We start from the raw sequence: 19930 nt of genomic DNA on the forward strand, positions 1-19930 counted from the left end.
GTTTAAACTGATCGTCGATTGGTTGAAAACGAAGCACTTTGATTGGTTACAATCAGCATTCTGATTGGTTAAAATTATTCTTATCAAAAATAAAGAAACAACTTTTTAGGTTACCGTCAACTATTTTATACGGCTCAGGGCTCTCACTAGGCTGAAAATTTTGGGAGAAGTGACTTCTCCCTTCAGTCAATTTAGGGAGAAGTGGGGAGACTTTAGGGAGAAGTGATACTTTTTGTAACACCTGATACAAAAACTATGCCATACCACACACCTAAGTTTATATTCACATTCAAATTGATTGCTATAAATATATAAAATAATGTATCAATTTTGGCTCAGAAAAAGTGTATTTGTCAATGTTACATAGTTTATCTCCAAATAGCATCTAAAATGAAATAAAGAAAACCAAGACAGCTAAGGATTTGAAACAATCACAATGACCTTATAAATGAACTGCCAATATAGTAGGGGGGGGGGGCGAATCTTATTTTGGTACGTTCGGGATAGGGTACGAATGTCACATTCAGCCTATGCTGTTATTTACTTGTCTCTGGCTAAATAATTTTCAATATGCTGACATTTAAGGACCAAATGACATTTAATTCACTGTCCTTGATGAAAACTTTGCCAATACATAATGGGAGGTGGAGAAATTAATTTAATTAACTTGGAAAATTGTTCTGACAAAATGGCGATCTCGCCGACTTTTTGACGTCAAAAACAGTAGAAAAATACTGGAAGTAAACTCTACATAAAGCAAAACAAAATTATTTTTGTGTTTACAAATCAATATTTTATCATGAACATTTCACTTAAACCAATAAAATATTGGTTGATACGTCATGTTATTGATTTTCTTAGCGCCACCTTGCCGATGGCCCGAGATTGCTATTACCGTCTGCTTCAAAAGCAACAATGTTTAAAATGTCTTGCATTGTTTTTTTCAATACATATTTCAATTACTTTTTTTTACTAATTTTAACGAACTTATATCATTTGATCAGGGTCTTCTCAATGTACATTCTGATTGGTTAACTTTTAATAGCTCTGCCTACTGGCAATGTTTCGGTAATTGGATGACACTGCCCAATTATCGGATTACCAAATTTTATAAATGGCTAATTGCGATGTTTTGACTAATGGGACAGTGGCTAAATACTCACTGATTGACAGATTTACAATGTGCTAAATAATTTCGGCGAAGTCAATGTCGCTTTGATGATACAAATGGGCGAAGTCTGGGAATTTTAGGCGACCACTTCGCCCAAGTCGCCCCCTCGCGAGAGCCCTGCGGCTGTGGTAAATTCGTCACAATACAAATTGCCAACAAATCGACCAATCATAATTCACATAATGATTAAGTGCGAGTGTCAAATAATGGCTACCTTAAAATTTATTTCAGGGCAAAACCTTGCAAAAAAGAACGAACGAAGCAGATGGAAATGTAAAATTAGCAACAAAAGCTTTGAAAAAGCATATTTTCAAACTAGTCTAAAATATTAGACGTGTTATACCGGATTCTTCCAATCCCTAACGTCTAAACGGGAATGTGCAAAAAACGGGGGTGTTTTAAAAATATTGAAATTGTTTTAAGTGAAGTATTTTATGGTTGAAATTGATCATAGAGTTATATTCATATTTTACCATGTAAGTGAAATGCCATTTTGCACTAAACAAGCATTTAATGCATTAAAACAAGTTGTTTACCTTTCCAATAAAACGAAAGTTGACTGACACAGAAAACTATTATGCGAAGGGGAACAACTCGATACAATCGTAATAACTCGGCCTCCTCCGACAAAAGCTTCGAGATAGACCTCGTTATACAATCGTAACAACTCGGCCATGGCCGAAATGTTCCGAGCGATTTAAAACTGTGCCCTGAAGCCTTGCAGGTGCCCTTCATGTATATATCGTTATGTTTTGACAGAATGAAATGAAGAAAAGCCGTCAAACTCATAATTATAAGTTGGATGTTTATTTTTTGTGTACGGAACTAATATAAAATAACATTATCTGGTAATATTTCTTGTTTTTATGATATTTTATAGACGCTATATGCTTTAACCCGGAATCCTGATCGGAACAACTACCCGCTTTTGATACTAAACAATTTGTACGTGAAGGATTTGCCATATCAAAAATCTAAAAAAAATCCGTCAACGTACAATTATTTGGACTAATTTTCAAACAAAAAATTTCGGACCGACAAAATGTCAGAGGATGTCGGTCCAAATGACCAAGACTTTTTCCTAACTTTCGCGATGTCTGAATCAGTGACTCTTACACCATTGTTTTTTAAGCTAGCAGATACAGATTAAATAGTAAATTTAATTTTCCCCACATTGGTGCAATAAAAACTGTTGTCTGCTCCGTCAAAAGTCAAGATAAAGTTTATAGTGTTTATACCTCATTTAACAGATATATGCTGTGGTGTGATAGCTTAATAAAAACAAAAAATATTAATTATAACGTGAAATATACAAATAATAATTTGAATAGAGGATATAAGAGTAGCTATTACATAACTCATGCACCTTCTTTCAGCGTCAAGCGTCGGATAGAGTCTGATCAAAAGATGCAGACAACAGTTTTTGTATTGTGACCCGGAAGTTACTCTAAGCCTCATATTAAAATGAAAGTACACTTTAAGCTGAAACGTGGACAAGTTGACATTCAAGAATAACAAGACTTTGAACTTGATTTTGTGCACATGTGTTTATTGATAGTTACTTATAATATTTATACCGTTAATCTAATTAGTAAAAATGGAAGGAACGAAAACAGTTGTTAAAGTTGGATCAAGAAAAAGCCAGGTATGTTTACAAAAAATAAACAGTACATAGGTACAATGTATATACATGTAAATAATTTTAATCATGTAACATTGTATAATACCGGCATGGTGTAACAGTTTGATCAACTTTGCTTAAATCTATCTTCAGTTAATGTCGAACTCCTCACGACATTGCACATAATCAATTAATAACTGATTATTGATTTGGGTAGAATATATATATAGATACATGTTATTGTTAGTTCCATATGACCAGTGGAAACTAGGTTGTTATTTTTTCTGGGAGATATTTTAAACTGGGGACTGGTCCTGTGTTTCACTGGTATACGGGTTAACAGGCCAAATCTGAACAGTACACAAATCCCTGTGGAGGTTTTGTCTTGTTTAGTGGAATATTTTTCTTATGAATGCCATTCCTTGTTCTAAATGCTAAAAGGTCAAAATGTAGCCTTTTGGGGAATGACATCAGAGGGCACAGCAATTTCACATTTTTGAGGCCCCTCAGTTATGATGACCTATGTTTAAGATATTAATAAATTTAACAAAAATTACACTTAATTACATTTGCAAATCGCATGCTTTGAATAACAGTGTAAACAAAATATAACTTTGCAGCTAAGTAGTGAATTAAGATGGCATAATAATTATACATAATTTCACATACATGTTTTTTGCAAGGTTGGCCTTAGGCAGATTATTACTAATCAAGATTTGGATGTTACCTGTTCTTTGACAATTGTTTTCACATAAACCAAACATGTTTCATACGCAATGTTAACAAAAACACTCCAAAATAGTTGCAAAATTACCTCCTGAACTGTTTGGATTTCGGCCCTCAAACTGTGCACTGTTCCGAGTGTTGCTAAATAAAACAGTCATAGCTAGATCTAAACATAGAAACAATGGACATGTACATTTTATTATTATGTTCCTCTGGCACTGCTGTCTGAAGTCATCTATGCATGTATTGAAATATTTTTATACAAGGACTCATTTTGCCCCAGCTGGAAATATATACATACAAAATGAACACAGAGTCCTTAATACTGGATATTTTCCCTACAGAATCCTTTGCTGCTGTGTCAGTGTAGCAGTTTATATCATAGTTGAGCTGGGTCTGACCTGAAACGACCATTAAGTGGTCATTTTTATTCATCGTGATGCATTGATTCAAGTTGTTTGCTAGAGAAAATTCTGACTTAAGAAAAACTTTCATTTTTCCAAATATTATCAACACCTGTGTACTGACAGAAATACACATGTGTGTTTGTATCCTGTCTGTGAACAAATAATAAGCACAACCGCAATGCCCTGGATGACCTTGCTTCTCACTGCTACTTGGTCCGACCTCAATATGTGCCTAATCTGAAATTAAACAGAAAAGTATGATAAATTCATAAACCACTAATTTAGCATTGCATGAAATTTACTAATAATAAGATAGTGTAAGTGCTATTCATTTTACCATTATTGCCTTGATCTTGTATGTGCATGCTATTAGTCATGTACACTTTTAAGAGTCTTAAGTTAGATGACTGGTTTGCAACAGATTGAACTTTCTGAACATTCTTTGTAGGTTCACACAATATAATACAAAATTCAGGACCAAATTCAAATGTTCACAAACTGGTTTATTGGTCGTAATCTTCATTTCCTCTGGTGTATGTTGACATCCATCAGGTCTGAGATATTGTTTTGTGAAAGCAAGTACAGGTGCAGCGATTTTTCTTTGAACACAGCCCTGACATTCTTTAAACCAGACTTCTAGGATATGACAACCATTTTGTTGTTTCTGATTTCAGCTGGCTCTTATTCAAACCAACACTATCATTGCTAAATTGAAGGAGATACATTCCAACTACGAGTTTGAAGTCGGTAGGTTGTTTTGCAGGATAGGAATAATTGAGATGACTACCCTTTATTTATCAATTAAAAACAAAATTTTACTTTTTAATTTTATTGAAACAATTCTAAAATCTTGTTTAACATCATTAAGATAAAACAGTTCTTCTATTCTATGAATTATACTGTGTAAAATAAGATTGCCTGAATCAATATGAGTTTAATCATTTATAAATATCAATCATTTTTTTCAATATTAATTAGTTGATGAATACAAGGAACAATAATACAAACTGAGAACTATTAATGTATTGGGTTTTTCTTGTGTTTTTTCAGTTTCTATGACAACAACAGGGGACAAAATATTAGATTCAGCTCTTTCAAAGGTAAAGCATAAGTAAACTCAAAGCTGAAAATTTCTCAGTAACTATCGTTGTAGTAGTAAACTGTAAAATGATTGAATCAGGTGAAGGTAATGATCAATTGAATGAGTCAAAACTTGTGTTTACCTCTGCTCAAGTTCAATACCATAATGTTGCTTTTGACAGTCCAGAATTGTACCTTAAACAGTTCAAACAATACAGACAAATGTTTTCATATATTCTAAAATGGAGTCGTAGAAAAAAATCTATGTTTATTTTTTTGCACAGATTGGAGCTAAGGATTTGTTTACACGGGAGCTGGAGCTGGCCCTGGAGAAAGGAGATGTTGATTTTGTCGTCCATTCCTTGAAGGATCTTCCCACGAGGATTGTGGATAGTCTTGTCATTGGCTGTGTATACAAGTGAGTCCTAGTTATGTATATAAGTGGGTCCTAGTTGTGTAAACAAGTGAGTCCTAGTTATGTATACAAGTGAGTCCTAGTTGTGTGTACAAGTGAGTCCTAGTTGTGTATACAAGTGAGTCCTAGTTGTGTATACACGTTAGTCCTAGTTGTGTGTACAAGTGAGTCCTAGTTGTGTGTACAAGTTAGTCCTAGTTGTGTGTACAAGTGAGTCCTAGTTGTGTGTACAAGTGAGTCCTAGTTGTGTATACGAGTGAGTCCTAGTTGGGTATACAAGTGAGTCCTAGTTGTGTGTACAAGTGAGTCCTAGTTGTGTGTACAAGTGAGTCCTAGTTGTGTGTACAAGTGATTCTTAGTTGTGTATACAAGTGAGTCCTAGTTGTGTATACAAGTGAGTCCTAGTTGTGTATACAAGTGAGTCCTAGTTGTGTATACAAGTGAGTCCTAGTTAAGTCTACAAGTGTGTCCTAGTTGGGCATACAAGTGATTCCTATTTGTGTGTACAAGTGAGTCCTAGTTGTGTATACAAGTGAGTCCTAGTTGTGTGTACAAGTGAGTCTAAGTTGTGTGTACAAGTGAGTCCTAGTTGTGTGTACAAGTGACTCCTAGTTAGGTATACAAGTAAGTCCTAGTTGTGTGTATAAGTGAGTCCTAGTTGTGTGTACAAGTGAGTCCTAGTTGAGTATACAAGTTAGTCCTAGTTGTGTGCACAAGTGAGTCCTAGTTGTTTATACAAGTGAGTCCTAGTTGTGTGTACAAGTTAGTCCTAGTTGTGTATACAAGTGAGTCCTAATTGTGTATACAAGTGAGTCCTAGTTGGGTATACAAGTGAGTCCTAATTGTTTATACAAGTCAGTCCTAGTTGTGTATACAAGTCAGTCCTAGTTGTGTATACAAGTGAGTCCTAATTGTGTATACAAGTGAGTCCTAGTTGTGTGTACAAGTGAATCCTAGTTGTGTGTACAAGTGAGTCCTAGCTGTGTATACAAGTGAGTCCTAGTTGTGTGTACAAGTGAGTCCTAGTTGTGTGTACAAGTGAGTCCTAGTTGTGTATACAAGTGAGTCCTTATACAAGGGCTGTTTAAAAAAATGGTACCATTAAGTTTTTCTATTGTATAATTATTTCTTGATAAGCAATTTGCACAATTCGCTGTATTTCAGTTATGTACCAACTTTTTGCACTACTTTGCAAAGTTTGATTAGAATATGTCAGACCAAAAAAAAAATAAAAAAAAAAAAACAGCAAAAATGTCAGGAGTGCAACAGATATTTGGGACATTTACAAAAACATGGATAATTTGAATGGCTCTCATTAAGAAAATACTGCATTTATCATTTAAAATCCTTTGTTCATTAGTTCAATACCTTAACTTAAGCTGGTTTTCCTGAGAATTCTTGTAACTGTAGTTATCTTGTAAAACCATGGCAATGAACAAACATACTATGAAAAAATAATCGCACAAATAATTAGGGAAACTTTTCAAAAGAAAGTCTTAAACTTCTAGTGCAAGTATTTTTCTTTAGATTTAAAATGTTATTTGTGAAGCAATACATGTAATCTTTGAGTTCAGGCCAAAAAATGTACATTGTGAACTTGCTATTCCTCCAATATCTGACACTATATGATGACAACCAGAGTTTGTCAGGAGTGCAACATTTACTACTTAGTGGTGTGTAAATTTTAATGGTTCAGTTAAAAACAGGTGAAGTTGCATTTCCAGGAACTAGTCATTTTTTTTTGAAACAGCCCACAAGTGAGTCCTAGTTGTGTATACAAGTGAGTCCTAGTTGTGTGTACAAGTGAGTCCTAGTTGTGTGTACAAGTGAGTCCTAGTTGTGTATACAAGTGAGTCCTAGTTGTGTATACAAGTGAGTCCTAGTTGTGTATACAATTGAGTCCTAGTTGGGTATACAAGTGAGTCCTAGTTGGGTATACAAGTGAGTCCTAGTTGTGTGTACAAGTGAGTCCTAGTTGTGTGTACAAGTGAGTCCTAGTTGTGTGTACAAGTGAGTCCAAAGTCCATGTTATTATTCAGACGCTGGTTGTCATTGATCAATAAAGTATTGATATTATAGTAAATTATTTTGATTTTTATTAGCCCATGGTTTTATCATTTTATAATAATGGATTATTATTTGGACCATCTCTGACAAACAAACTTTAACAAGTTACGAGGTGGAGCAAGGCTCCCATTTACGCCATGGTTGATAAAAACTTTGTTTCAAGCGGGAATATATTTTATGAGTAGACTTTTAACTAATTTCTATGAGTTTGAGTCCAATAATTACAAGGGAACTTGTTAATTTGAAAGGTTTGTGCTACATACATGTGATTTCCATTTCAGACGTGACAGTGAGTATGATGCAGTTGTGATGCACCCCAAACACAAGGGCAAGAAACTGGATGACCTAGATGAAAACAGGTAGCATTGAAAACCTCATTGTTGAAAGTACATAGGGGCTCATTAAAGGTGACCTTTAAAGTCTACTTGATAGGAAAGTAACAGGTGACCTTGAACATTTTGTTGATATTAAAAGTCTGTGGAGCTAATAATGGGTGACCGTGATAATATTGTTGACATGTACATGTAAGTACCATTGGTGTTCATAAAAGGTGACCTTGAAAATCTTATTATCCCAAGATCTTATGGGCTGGTGAAATTTTTGTTGATATGCAAGTTCATAAGTGCTAATATAAAAAGATGACCATGAAAATGTATTGATGAAAAGGGGCTCATAAAAGGTGACCTTGAAATCCTTTTGATATATATGATCGTAGCTGCTCTTTATCAGCATGCATTCTTGCACACCAGAGCAATGATGCTATGTGTACAACATAGATTCTAGATTTATCATTGTCAAACCCCTGATGAATCAGCATGCAACATGCATAAAATTCATCAAACCTTCATTGAATATGATCAGTCAGAACAGAAAAATGACACATTTATATAGTATCAATACAATTTATTTTTTGAAAGACAATTATATGATATATAGGCTCTTGTCAAGACAATGTGACATAAATTGCATTGTTATATTTTGAATGTCAACCCTTTTCATCAACATTTAATGTTTATAAGCTAATAAATTGAAATGTTTTTATTAATTGAAATGAGCCATATTTTACCTCTCATATATGCCCTGAGGATATTTGACAGTTTTGTCAATAATAAATAGATATCAAGGTATGATCAATTAATTTATGACACTGTTAAGTTATTGATGGTACTTTTCAATATGAGAAAATAGAGAGACTGTCAATAAATCGAACAAAATCAGTTAAACAGAGGGTTATGAAGTTTTATGACATTGATTTTTATCAGTGTAAACACAGATCACATCAGCAGTGTGAAATAAACTTTTTTAATTCATTCCTCTTGCAAAATAATTGATCTTGAAATCGAAATATGAAGTTAACACTCCTATTTCTGAGGTTTCTGTTACATACTGTTCAAAGCAAGTTACTACAAACAGAAGGAATAACAGCAGTTGCCATAATAAATTGCAAACATTTGATGGTAGATGGACACTTAACACTTTGGTGTTGTTTTTAAAGACAGAATGATACATTGAAAATACCCATTCTAGAGTATCCACTTAGCTTTCTTTCAAACTTCTGCCACTAACAACTTACACTTCTCACTTTTTTCACCTATAAAAAAAATAATAACAGAAAAACTCGAACATTAATTACCGTAATTCACCTAAGAGTTCGGACACTCTAAATATTCGGACACCCATAATTATTTTCCAAAATAATTTATTTTGCGTACCTAATTTTCGGACACCCAAAGGACATCAATCATAACTCTCACTGTTACCCAGACGAAGATTATTGATTTTTATCTTTACAATGCCTGGCTAGATTAAGAGAATAAGGAATACAACTGACCAAAACTACAGCTGACTTGAATTTTGCTCTACCAATTATTCCTGCATTTCATGTTTCTTTGTACAGATTGTACAAACTATAATACCTCGGCCCTTGCAAGTTATTTTGTCATTCAATTTCAAATGTTCGATCAAATATTTGTTTGCATCCCTAAAAATTACATTAAACTTTACGCTTGACATTTTTTCCTTGATGACTGGAAGATTATCACACAAAGTGATATTAAATCATAATATTAGGATGCAGTTTCAGATAAATAAATGTCATAACAAATATTTTTATTTATCTTTTGCAGTGTGATTGGCACAAGCTCTCTTCGAAGGGCTGCTCAGCTGGCTAGAAGATTTCCAACATTTAAGTTTGAAAATATTGTATCCTTTTATTTCTGCAATATCTTTAATGGTAACATTTTCTTTTAGATTATTGTTGAAAATTGATGTAGGCTGTAGCAATCAATAAAGAGTGTTTATAAATGTTACAGTAGCAGTCAATAAAAATAACAACTTGACAACAGTTATCATGCCTTTGATGGGCATGGAGATTATTTTTTCAAGATTGAGAATCGTTTATTCTTAATACTTTAAGTGAATAGCATAGTAATGTGTTGACAAAAAAACGTTGACGTTAAACACTGAGCACAATGTAAACTAGAAAAATTGCCTTCCCCCCAAGTGTGACTAACATACGCATCATTTTGTCTGGCTTTGCTTGTATAAAATGGTTGAAGTAAAATCATTGCCATTTCCTTGACCCTAATCCAAGAGAGGTAACCTAAACACACGGTTGAAGAAGCTAGATGAGGATAATAAATATGATGCCATCATACTGGCCGAGGCGGGGCTTGTACGCATGGGCTGGAATGACAGAATTGCACAGGTTAGTTTTTGTCTTAGTTTAGTTATAGGTTGACTGACTCACCAAAAAAGTCCTTGCTTAAATTATTAACCGTTGACCCCAATTTCTCAAACAATCTCAAGTCCCTCTTAACAGGATCAAGCTGAGCACACTAGTTTTGTGTTGGTTAAAATATCATGTTATTTTCTCCTATTAAACAGTTTTTGAAACTTTTAAAGGCCACCATTCTCCCAAGATATTCATAGTAAACTATTTTTTATGTAAACTCTAGTTTAAGAACGTAATTTAGCAGAAATTTTTATGCTATGTTTTTTTCGAGAATTTGGGTCCTAGAGAAACAAATTAAAAGAAGTAAATTACAATTTTGAACTATGTTGTTCTTATGATTCAAATCAAATTTAAATTAATGTTTAAATCATCAGTCATCTCACAGTCATTTAGTCATTCCCAAGCAAGCAAACAACCAACCATCTCTCTGAGTAGTCTGGATGTGCCACTGTATACAAACTATTCACAAACATGGCCTTTTTATTCCAAATAACAAATTGCTGAATTTTTATTTAAGTATTTGTGTTAATATTAATATGATTGTATGAAACGTTCAAGTTTATAATTCATTTGCAGGTCCTCACACCTTCTGAGTGCATGTATGCAGTAAGCCAAGGAGCAATGGCAGTGGAGTGTCGGGCGGGGGATGAGAAAACCCTTGCCCTATTGTCCCCAATCCATGACCAGGACACCGCCCTACAGTGCATTGCTGAGAGGGCTTTCCTAAAACAGCTGGTATGTTCAGTATTTGACAGGCCAGTTTAACATCTGTTTCATCAGACGTAAGACACAGATTACCGAACAGAACAGGATTTTCATGGCATTTGACCACATTGAATTTCACACATGAATTTCGTACATTCTTTCAGTGGTAATCAATGGTCAATTTGTTCTTTAATCTTTATAAATTGTTAAGGTTACCTTCTACTATTTCGACCAACTCTTATTCTTTTCTTTTCAACAAATAAAAATGTTGAATCATGAAAAATATTTCTTTTGTGTACAGATCATTTCAATATAATATTCTGACCAATGTTTGTAAAAAATGATGTAACCTTGCGATAGTGTCACTGTAGGAACATTGGTTTGTTACTGTAATTCGAATATATTAGGGCTGAGAGCTTTATCATAAAATGTAAGAAAGACAACAACTTTTGAGGCTTGTGCTGGGAAAACCAGAATGTATTGAGTGCGTCTTTGTGGTTAACCACCACTATTAATAATGCAATGTGTAAATACATGAGAAATGGTGGGGGTGGGGGAAGGGTTGAATAAAGGGTAGTGTGATGATTATGAAAATGAATGTAAGTAGGGGAATGACTGAAGAATATTAAGAAAGCAATACAATATGAAATATGGAAAAGAAAGGGTGTGTTCAGATTAATGTACAGTAAAGCAATAGACCAGACCTGGCAACATATATATTAACTATTGGTGTATTGTTTCAGGAGGGAGGCTGTAGTGTTCCAGTTTGTGTGTGTTCAACCCTGACAGACTCACAGGTGAGAAGGTTTTAAATTTTGTAGATTTTCCAATATGCTCAAGCCTTGTGACTCATCTCAATTAACAATACCTTACTTTATGTACTTTTTGCACGTAATGTATTATACCGAATCTGTTGTATAGGAATAATGGGTCAGCACAGGCTTTGATGCACCTGCCATTTCTTTCATATTTCACTCAGTCCAATGATAAGATTTATTGTACCTACAGTCATCCAACTTCAAAGGAATGTTTGGGGCTATTGAGCACCTGTATTTTTTTCCGTTTAAACTTGTAATGGTGGCATCCTTGGGGTATTCATCACGACTGTGATAACTCTTGTTGTGTTTGGACTGGATTTACTGTTCAAATTATGTTTAATACATGCATATTAGTTTGATAATATGAAACTCATTGTGCCATAGTATTATATGTTTGTGTAAAATAATGTAAAATAAATAAGTGTTTGATACAACCATTATAATATATGGACACAATATAATTCCAATGTGCACATATGTTTTTCAGATTTCGTTAAAAGGTGGAGTGTACAGTATAGATGGTAAACAGAGTGTTATAGACACTGTTACCAAGACGTTTCCAGAGGAACCGGCCGCTAAGAAGGTAATGTTACATACTTGACTCTTTATTTACCGTATTATAAAATGGTATTTGGCTGTTTGAATTGTGGGCCACATTCAATTAATATTCCCAGCCTGGAAGTATTTAATCACATTTTAATCACTGTACCAGTGATTTTAGATTATGCTTTAGGAAGTTACATTTTAAGAAGTTTGCCATTTATTGATATAGATATTTGAATATTTGCAGAAGGCAACCAATGGGCACACATTTTCTGCTATTGTCCATGGCAACATAGAGCTGGTACTGTGCCAGACCGCTGAGGCTGCTGGGATGGAGCTCGCAAACCGTCTCCTAGTAACCGAAGCAGCAGACATTCTGGCGGAGGCGAAGAGGCAGACAGCAGAGGCTGTGATCGCGGAACAGAAGAGAAAAGAGCAAGAAGCTGTAGAAAAAGCAAAAATGGCAGAAACTGCGTCATCCTAGATTTCATATTTAATTTAGATTGTCTTTCCTTTGTTATGTGTTCATGTTTTTAAGATATAAGTATTTATTTTGAGACATGATTTTGCAACTACTGCATTACATATTATATTTTATCACTCATATATCATTATTATTAGGTTATCATATTGGAAAGCAGGAATTGGTGAAAGTTTGAGTGATAGGTAAGATTATGATTCCCAGGTGTCAATTATCAAAACTACTTGGCAGACAAACTATTCTTGCACTTTTACATGTTTTTCAGAAAATTATTATTTATTTTTCCGAAAGCATGTTTAGCTACAAAAGTCCCTACCATAACAAATTCTGGGAAGTAGAGAATTTCTTTACTTTCTTGGATTTAATTTCTTTAACACTACAGAAGTAGCAAGGCTATGGTTATTCCACAGGTGAATAGTAAGAAGGTTTCAGAACATATTGTTTGTTACAGTGTAAGATCGTAATAGATTTCACCAAGCGAGCACCAACAGCTTTATTTCATGAGTGACATAGCCATTAGTGAATTATTTACTTTTGGCATATATGAGGTGATATATATTGTGATCTTACACTGAAATAAACAATTTTTCTTTTTAATTATATTCCTGAAAAGGATTTTAAATGACAGTTTAATTGAAGATTTTCATAAAAGCGTGCCAAATTAAATGTGAACGTAATATCATTTCAGAAAAGACGTTATTGAATATGTGTCCCAGCCCTTTGAACGCTGATTTTTGATATGGAATTGAGAGGGGGCTAAAATTTCAAAACAGTGAAAAATATCAAAATGTTATTTCACTGTTTAAAACAGTGAAATATCATTTTTATTTCATGGATAGTTCTCTATAAGCCACCAGAAAGCATATAATAATGTATTCTAATATATACTTCTTCAATGCTGTATTTTAAGAATGTTGTTGTTTTTAAATTATTGCTTTTTAATAATTTTATTGTTGAGTAGTACATAGGTTTTATCCAATACTCGCCAATATATGCACACTTTTATTAACATATCATAATGCCATTATTTTGTTTTGATAATTATTATAAAAAAAGCAAAAAAAAAAAAAATATTTTTAGAAAATGACTGATCGAGGTCCCCATGTGGACTTTACAGCTGTTTGTATATTCATCTGCCATTCCCTTGCATGTTTAATTAGACATTTTCATTCCCAACTATTTATAGCATTATATCATACCAAAAACATTAAAAAAATTATTAGGTGCTATTCCATTGTCTTATTATGAATGAATGGCTGAAATGTACATTGTTTAATGACTCAGTGTGTTACATATAATAATATGCGATCATATCCCTCATATTATAGGTCAAAGCCAGCTGAATTAGATGCATTTTTTGTTGACTTTTTTATCTGAATATAAATTTATATGATCATAATTCATTTTCAACACACCAATTAAATGTGCTCAGTGTTCTAAATCAAAATATTTTATATTTTATTTTTTCTCAACCACTTGACAGCTGATTTTTTGTTCATGTATACAGCTGGCATGTTTTATGTATATTTTCCACTTGTTGGAAAACATTTGATAATTCATACTTTATTAAGGATATTGAATATTTTAGCATTGTGGATCAACGCTGAATAAAAACATTTGGTCAGTCCATTGTTATTATAGTGCAAAGGTTTATGATTATCCCTCACTGACCAAATATCCTCATAGACAGATGAACTACAGTTCTAAAATATTCAGTGTTTATATCTCGTAATTCACAACATTCACTGGGGTCATCCAACTATAACGCTGAAAAATAAAATGATATAAATTCAGTTGTTTGAACAGCACAAAGGTGAAATGTATAGTGATCTTGCACTGAAATAAACAATTGTTCTATTTATTATACGCAGAAAAGTGGTATTCTAGGATATTGAACTGCATTTAATTAGAAAAATGTGCCAAACTGTATGCACACAAAGCATCATTTTAAAAATGATGTTGATATTGTGTCCAAGTCCTGTGCGCACTGATGTTCATTTGGATAGCAGATTTTGCTAAATTTTCAAAACAGTGGAAATTATTAATTATATATTTTCACTGTTCTAAGCAGTGAAATACCATTTTTCATTTCACAAATAAATCTCTGTAAACCACCAGGATGCATATAATAAATGGTTATTCATGCAATATATCATAATGTATTGATATACAATTGGGTTGGGCCACACGTCTAAACACCATTAGAAGCTGCCCTCCTCGATGTTTGTTAAAGCTGCACTCTCACAGATTGGACGTTTTGACAACTTTTTTTTTTTTGTCCTGGAACAAGCCAATTTTTACGAAAATCCATGGAAACCAATGATAAAAGACTGCTGACAAAAGTTCACAACGCAGATTTTTATATTTAAGTTCAAAAATTAATGTTTTATGCATTTTTTCTTAAACTGTTAGTAACGGTTTAAGCCATAAAACATTAATTTTCGAACGGAAATATGAAAATCTACGATCTGATTTTTTGTCAGCAGTTTTATATCACTGGTTTGCAGATATTTATGTAAATATTTGCTCTTTCCAAGACAAAAAAAATAAAAAAGTTGTAAAAATGGTAAATCTGTGAGAGTGCACCTTTAAAGTATGTTATTAAATGCATGTATTATCAAATGCAGTGTTTATAGTACACTTATTGAAATAATGTATAATTGTACAATTGTACCATCAATAAACCCATCTGTGTAAGAACATGATTATAGACCATAGTTTGTGATAAATATGGATGGTTTATTGAGAATTATCAATACCAATTATCAATACCAATTTGGCAATTTTTGTTAAAAAAATTGTTCATGTTTTGCTGTTTAACTTAAATATTCCTTGGTACATGTATGAACTTTTAAATTTAAACTTTTCTAGATTGTATATATATATGTGTAGATTTATTGTTAAACAGTTGACATATTGTTAAGCAGATTATTTATAGTTAACATCAAACATAATTGTCAGTTGTTAAATATCAAATAAAACTATTAAACAATTTTTGTTGATGTTTCAGTTTCATATTAAGTTACCTGTTAATTCTGAATGTGCGGAATCTTAGAACTACACCAATGCATGGAAGATTTACAGGGGTTCTTAGTTCAGGAATAATCCTGAAATCATGGTTTAGACCTTCTTACTTAAAACCATTGTACAGAGCTTTTTAAACTCAGGATTACCTAATCCTGAAATCAGGGTTGAGCTTTTAACTTCACCCATATATGAATTAAATGAAATTGTTCAAAAACCGTAGAAAACACCTGAAATGAAATGAAAATTACTTTGAAAACAATTTCAAAGGGATCTAAGCCCTTTTCCCGTCTTTGGGTATGAAGAGCTCATACTCCCATAGGCTCCTGGCTAATTTTCAGGTTTGACAAATATGAGCTGTTAAGAGACCCTGGATGTTCCAACTGCCTAGCCCAAGCATTCTGCATATACTTTAAGCTCTGCAATGCTTGGGCATCTAAAATCTAAATTCTTATTCCTCGCAGTGTTTGAATTTCTAAACATACTTGGAAATTTGGCCAATTTGCTTTAGGGCTGTTCCAGGAAAAAAGGCCTGGGGGGGCAAGAACGACAGTCCAAAAATGGGGCACCACCAACACAATTTTAACTGCTTTTACACCCCCCACCAACAGAATTAAAATAGGTAATAGACCCACCAGCACCACATTTAGATTAAACTCAACACCACCCTACAACACAATTGAAATTAGTATTTGTTCATGTCATTCAGTAAAACTCTCAAGTCTTCTTTTTTATTTTACGCCTCAGTTTTGCTCTCAACCCCACTTCAGGTATTAATTCCTTCAACAAAATGTGATCTTCCATCACAGAAAGCAATGCTTCGCCATCAATCAGATTTTCTGAAATGAGATAAATACATGAATTGATTAATGTTCTCTAGAAAATGGTTGGGCAATTGTGCCTTAATGTTGGATATGAGACTTCACAATATAACATTATTGTACATGTACTTGCCTATTTGGACAGACAACTTGGGATTTGTACTCGCTCGAATCAATTTTGACTTGCATGAATAATGCAATATAATTTGTAAAATACCGGAAGATGCATCTTGTGCAAAAATTTTGATCAGGTAAAATGTTTTAAAAGGATTTTTCTCATATTTTTCACTTGCCCTTTTGACAGACAAGAGAAACTTAAATTGACTATTACACCAGAAGTTTTACTTGTCTCGGGCTTCATGCAAGTGGGTAATTCCTTCAACAAAATGCTGTATGTACTAAGTGGTGGTTTATGTACAATGAAACTCTCTGGATTTTTGTATTTTTTATTAAAGGGCAAAATACCAATTTGTATTACTAGACTTCCGTATCAAGCATGAACCTTAGAACGCTGATATTCATTTTCATTATATTGGTTTCATCTCTGTCATACCTTAACACTAAGCTCTTATGCAGCAGGTTAATAATTATGCAATTCAACACAGTATAAATTTTCATTCTTGTCTTGGATATGCAACTTCTGTCAGATTTATTACTACTCATTACTAGCCGGAGCCAGATTTCAACTTAAACTTGAGCAGCAGCGTCTGCAAATTTTAAAGATTGTGATTGAATTCTATTGTGTGACAGTTGTTAGAAATCTTGACTAGGCAGCCAAGTCTATCCCTCTTCACAGAGACAACCTGGCATAAGGCAAAGTCCAGGCCTATGAAAGGTCATTAAACTTAAAATGAGATCAGAATTTTTCTTTGTGCGTCTTTCTAAAAGTAAATATTTGGTAAAGCACTTCTTTATCTATTTTGCAATAAGCATGGTAAGATTAGCATAAACATTGTGCTAATGCAGTTACATGTATATTCCAAAAGATAAAATCAACACGCCCAAGCCCAATTTAATTTTTGACTCTCTGGCTTAGAGTAGCTTTGTCTGGCAGTATAGAAAAAATAATACATGGTACCATATAGAAAATGAATCAAATGTTAATGCAGCGCTCATGCATACACGAAAAACTTCATATCAAGGTAGCACAAAATGGTATTTTTGGTCTAGTAAAACATATTTTTGGTCCGGTCAAATGCATTCAGGCAACTTTAACAGAAACTTCTAAAAAAACAGACACATCTCTCTCAAACAATTCCAGATTCATTAAAAATGCTTTCTAAGTTTAAAGAGTGTGGCTGTAGACAAACTTGTTAACAGAAAATGCAGTCATGACAGTGCAGTATAGTATAAATTATATACAGTAACTTAAGTCAGTAAGTGATTGATGTGCAAAGAGGGATCTAAGAAGTTAATTACGAGTGTGATGGTATGATTTACATGTGAGAACTCTGAATTGATTGCCAAGTTCATGCACCTAGGTCCAAGTTGAAAAAAATCTATACCAATACATTTGAGTTAATACATCTTTGAACAGAAAAAAGAACTAAAGATACTGAATGACAGAAAAAAAGCAGGTTAAAAAGCATTCCATCACCACTGAAAGACAGAAAAAAAACAGGTTTAAAAGCATTCCATCACCATTTCTAATCTAGGGTACAACACAGTTATTACCTGTCAGACTAATTTTCTTCTACATGTAAGTGTCAGAGCTGTAAAGAAGTAAACGGTAAATATTTCAGCACTATATAGCAGCCGCCTTTTAAGCTATCAGAATAACCAACAAGTAGTAAATGTTGGATGGTTTTTGACACAAGTGACCTTTACCTTAGTTATGGGAGGTTTGGGATCTCGGTTATCAGAACTTAACTAATGCTGTCCTCTTAAATTAATATACAGTTAGTGAATTGGTTCCGACACTGAATCTATTCCGGTACACTTAATCACATTATTTATTGTACAAACGAAAATTGTTTAACTTGAAGATTTTTGGGTTATGATTTATTGAAAATAAAGTATTTATGTTGTTATGCATCATTTTTCACTTGTTTGTTTATATTTGTGATTAAGTGTCCCGGAATAGATTCAGTGCCGGAACCGATTTACTAACTGTAATTTATCACAAAAGCTCGATAAATATACAAAGTAACGCGTCTTACCCATGTTAAAATGAAACTGATATGAAAAAATCATGTTTTTGAAGCGTAATTAGTGACTTTGTTTTTGCTGTCCCGTTTGTTTACATTTTCCCCGCCTATACGTATGCGGCCATCTTCCCTTTTGATGACGTAATGATTGTCTAAAAATAGCCATAATCATAACTTGGTCAACATTTGTACAGAAAATGCGGTGATATATATATTTGCCATTTACTTTTGCGGCAACGTGACCATTCGGAGCTCCTCGGCCATTTTATCGAAAACAACCTCGGATTGCAGGTACATAAGGTGAAGTAGTTCGTAAAATTTTGAATTATATCATTAATTAAATGTAGTGTTTTAGAGTTGTATTTATTGATCTAAGTTTAAGTTGATTGCCATTGAATTGAATTATTGCAAACATAATAAAGAATTCCATGAGTTAAGTCACAAAGTTTAACTGCTAAATAAAATTACTACGCGATCTACTTGCAGCGGACTTAAACGTACCACTTTTTGAGTATGTAAACCGTCCAAATACATCCGAGGTTGTTTTTTTAAAAAAAAATGGCCGAGGAGTTCCGAATGCAACGTGACATGATTGTATCTGTATACCTTCAAAGGTCGTGGTTAGCGAGCTTAGGTTACGCTCCATCAAAAACTGGCGCACGTCTGAAACACTCATAGCCTCCATGGTGTTACCGTAAGAATAGCCGCGTCGTGAGAATAGCATTCGGACTCGTTTATTTCGTACCAAAATGCCGTTTTCGATCGCGCAAAGTACGCATAAAATGTCATTTTAAAACAAATTTATACCTCATTTTTGGGCTCTTACGAAGAAAAGACCCACCAACAACACAATTAAAATACGAATTTGCCCCCCAAACAACGGAATTGGAATTTGAAATTTACCCACCTACAAGACAATTTCAACACTAGTTGCACCCCCCACCCACTGAATTTTAATTCGGTTTCGTTCCGACCCCCCCAGGCCTTTTTTCCTGGAACAGCCCTTAACAAAATCAGTATTAAATACATAACTTATAACCATCCATTACACAAATAATTGTTATCATCTATCTCTGTTTGATCCCTAGGTAATGATCCCTGAATATAATAAATGACTATGGTGCTTTTTGGATACCATTCTTTTATTTTAGATTTCAATTTCAAAGAATA

At 33.6% G+C, this 19930-nt stretch overlaps 1 protein-coding gene and 1 long non-coding RNA gene across 2 annotated transcripts; one reads left to right on the forward strand and one right to left on the reverse strand.

Moving 5' to 3' along the window:
• Nucleotides 1–2642: 2642 nt before the first annotated feature.
• Nucleotides 2643–15989, forward strand: LOC128234075 (porphobilinogen deaminase-like). The gene is made up of 11 exons (XM_052948063.1): nt 2643–2816; nt 4600–4672; nt 4976–5025; nt 5290–5423; nt 7769–7846; nt 9614–9689; nt 10081–10194; nt 10798–10956; nt 11670–11723; nt 12232–12327; nt 12535–15989. The coding sequence occupies exons 1-11, from the start codon at nt 2769–2771 to the stop codon at nt 12769–12771; spliced, it is 1119 nt and encodes a 372-aa protein (XP_052804023.1). The 5' UTR covers nt 2643–2768; the 3' UTR covers nt 12772–15989.
• Nucleotides 15990–16288: 299 nt separating this feature from the next.
• LOC128234077 (uncharacterized) lies at nt 16289–19687 on the reverse strand. Its single transcript, XR_008260865.1, has 3 exons — nt 19367–19687; nt 18288–18325; nt 16289–16631 (listed from the first exon to the last, which is right to left on the reverse strand). It is a non-coding gene; the product is annotated as an uncharacterized LOC128234077 (long non-coding RNA).
• Nucleotides 19688–19930: the final 243 nt, after the last annotated feature.

The sequence above is a fragment of the Mya arenaria genome, chromosome 5 (assembly GCF_026914265.1).
Source record: "Mya arenaria isolate MELC-2E11 chromosome 5, ASM2691426v1".
NCBI classification, from domain to species: Eukaryota; Metazoa; Mollusca; class Bivalvia; order Myida; family Myidae; genus Mya; species Mya arenaria.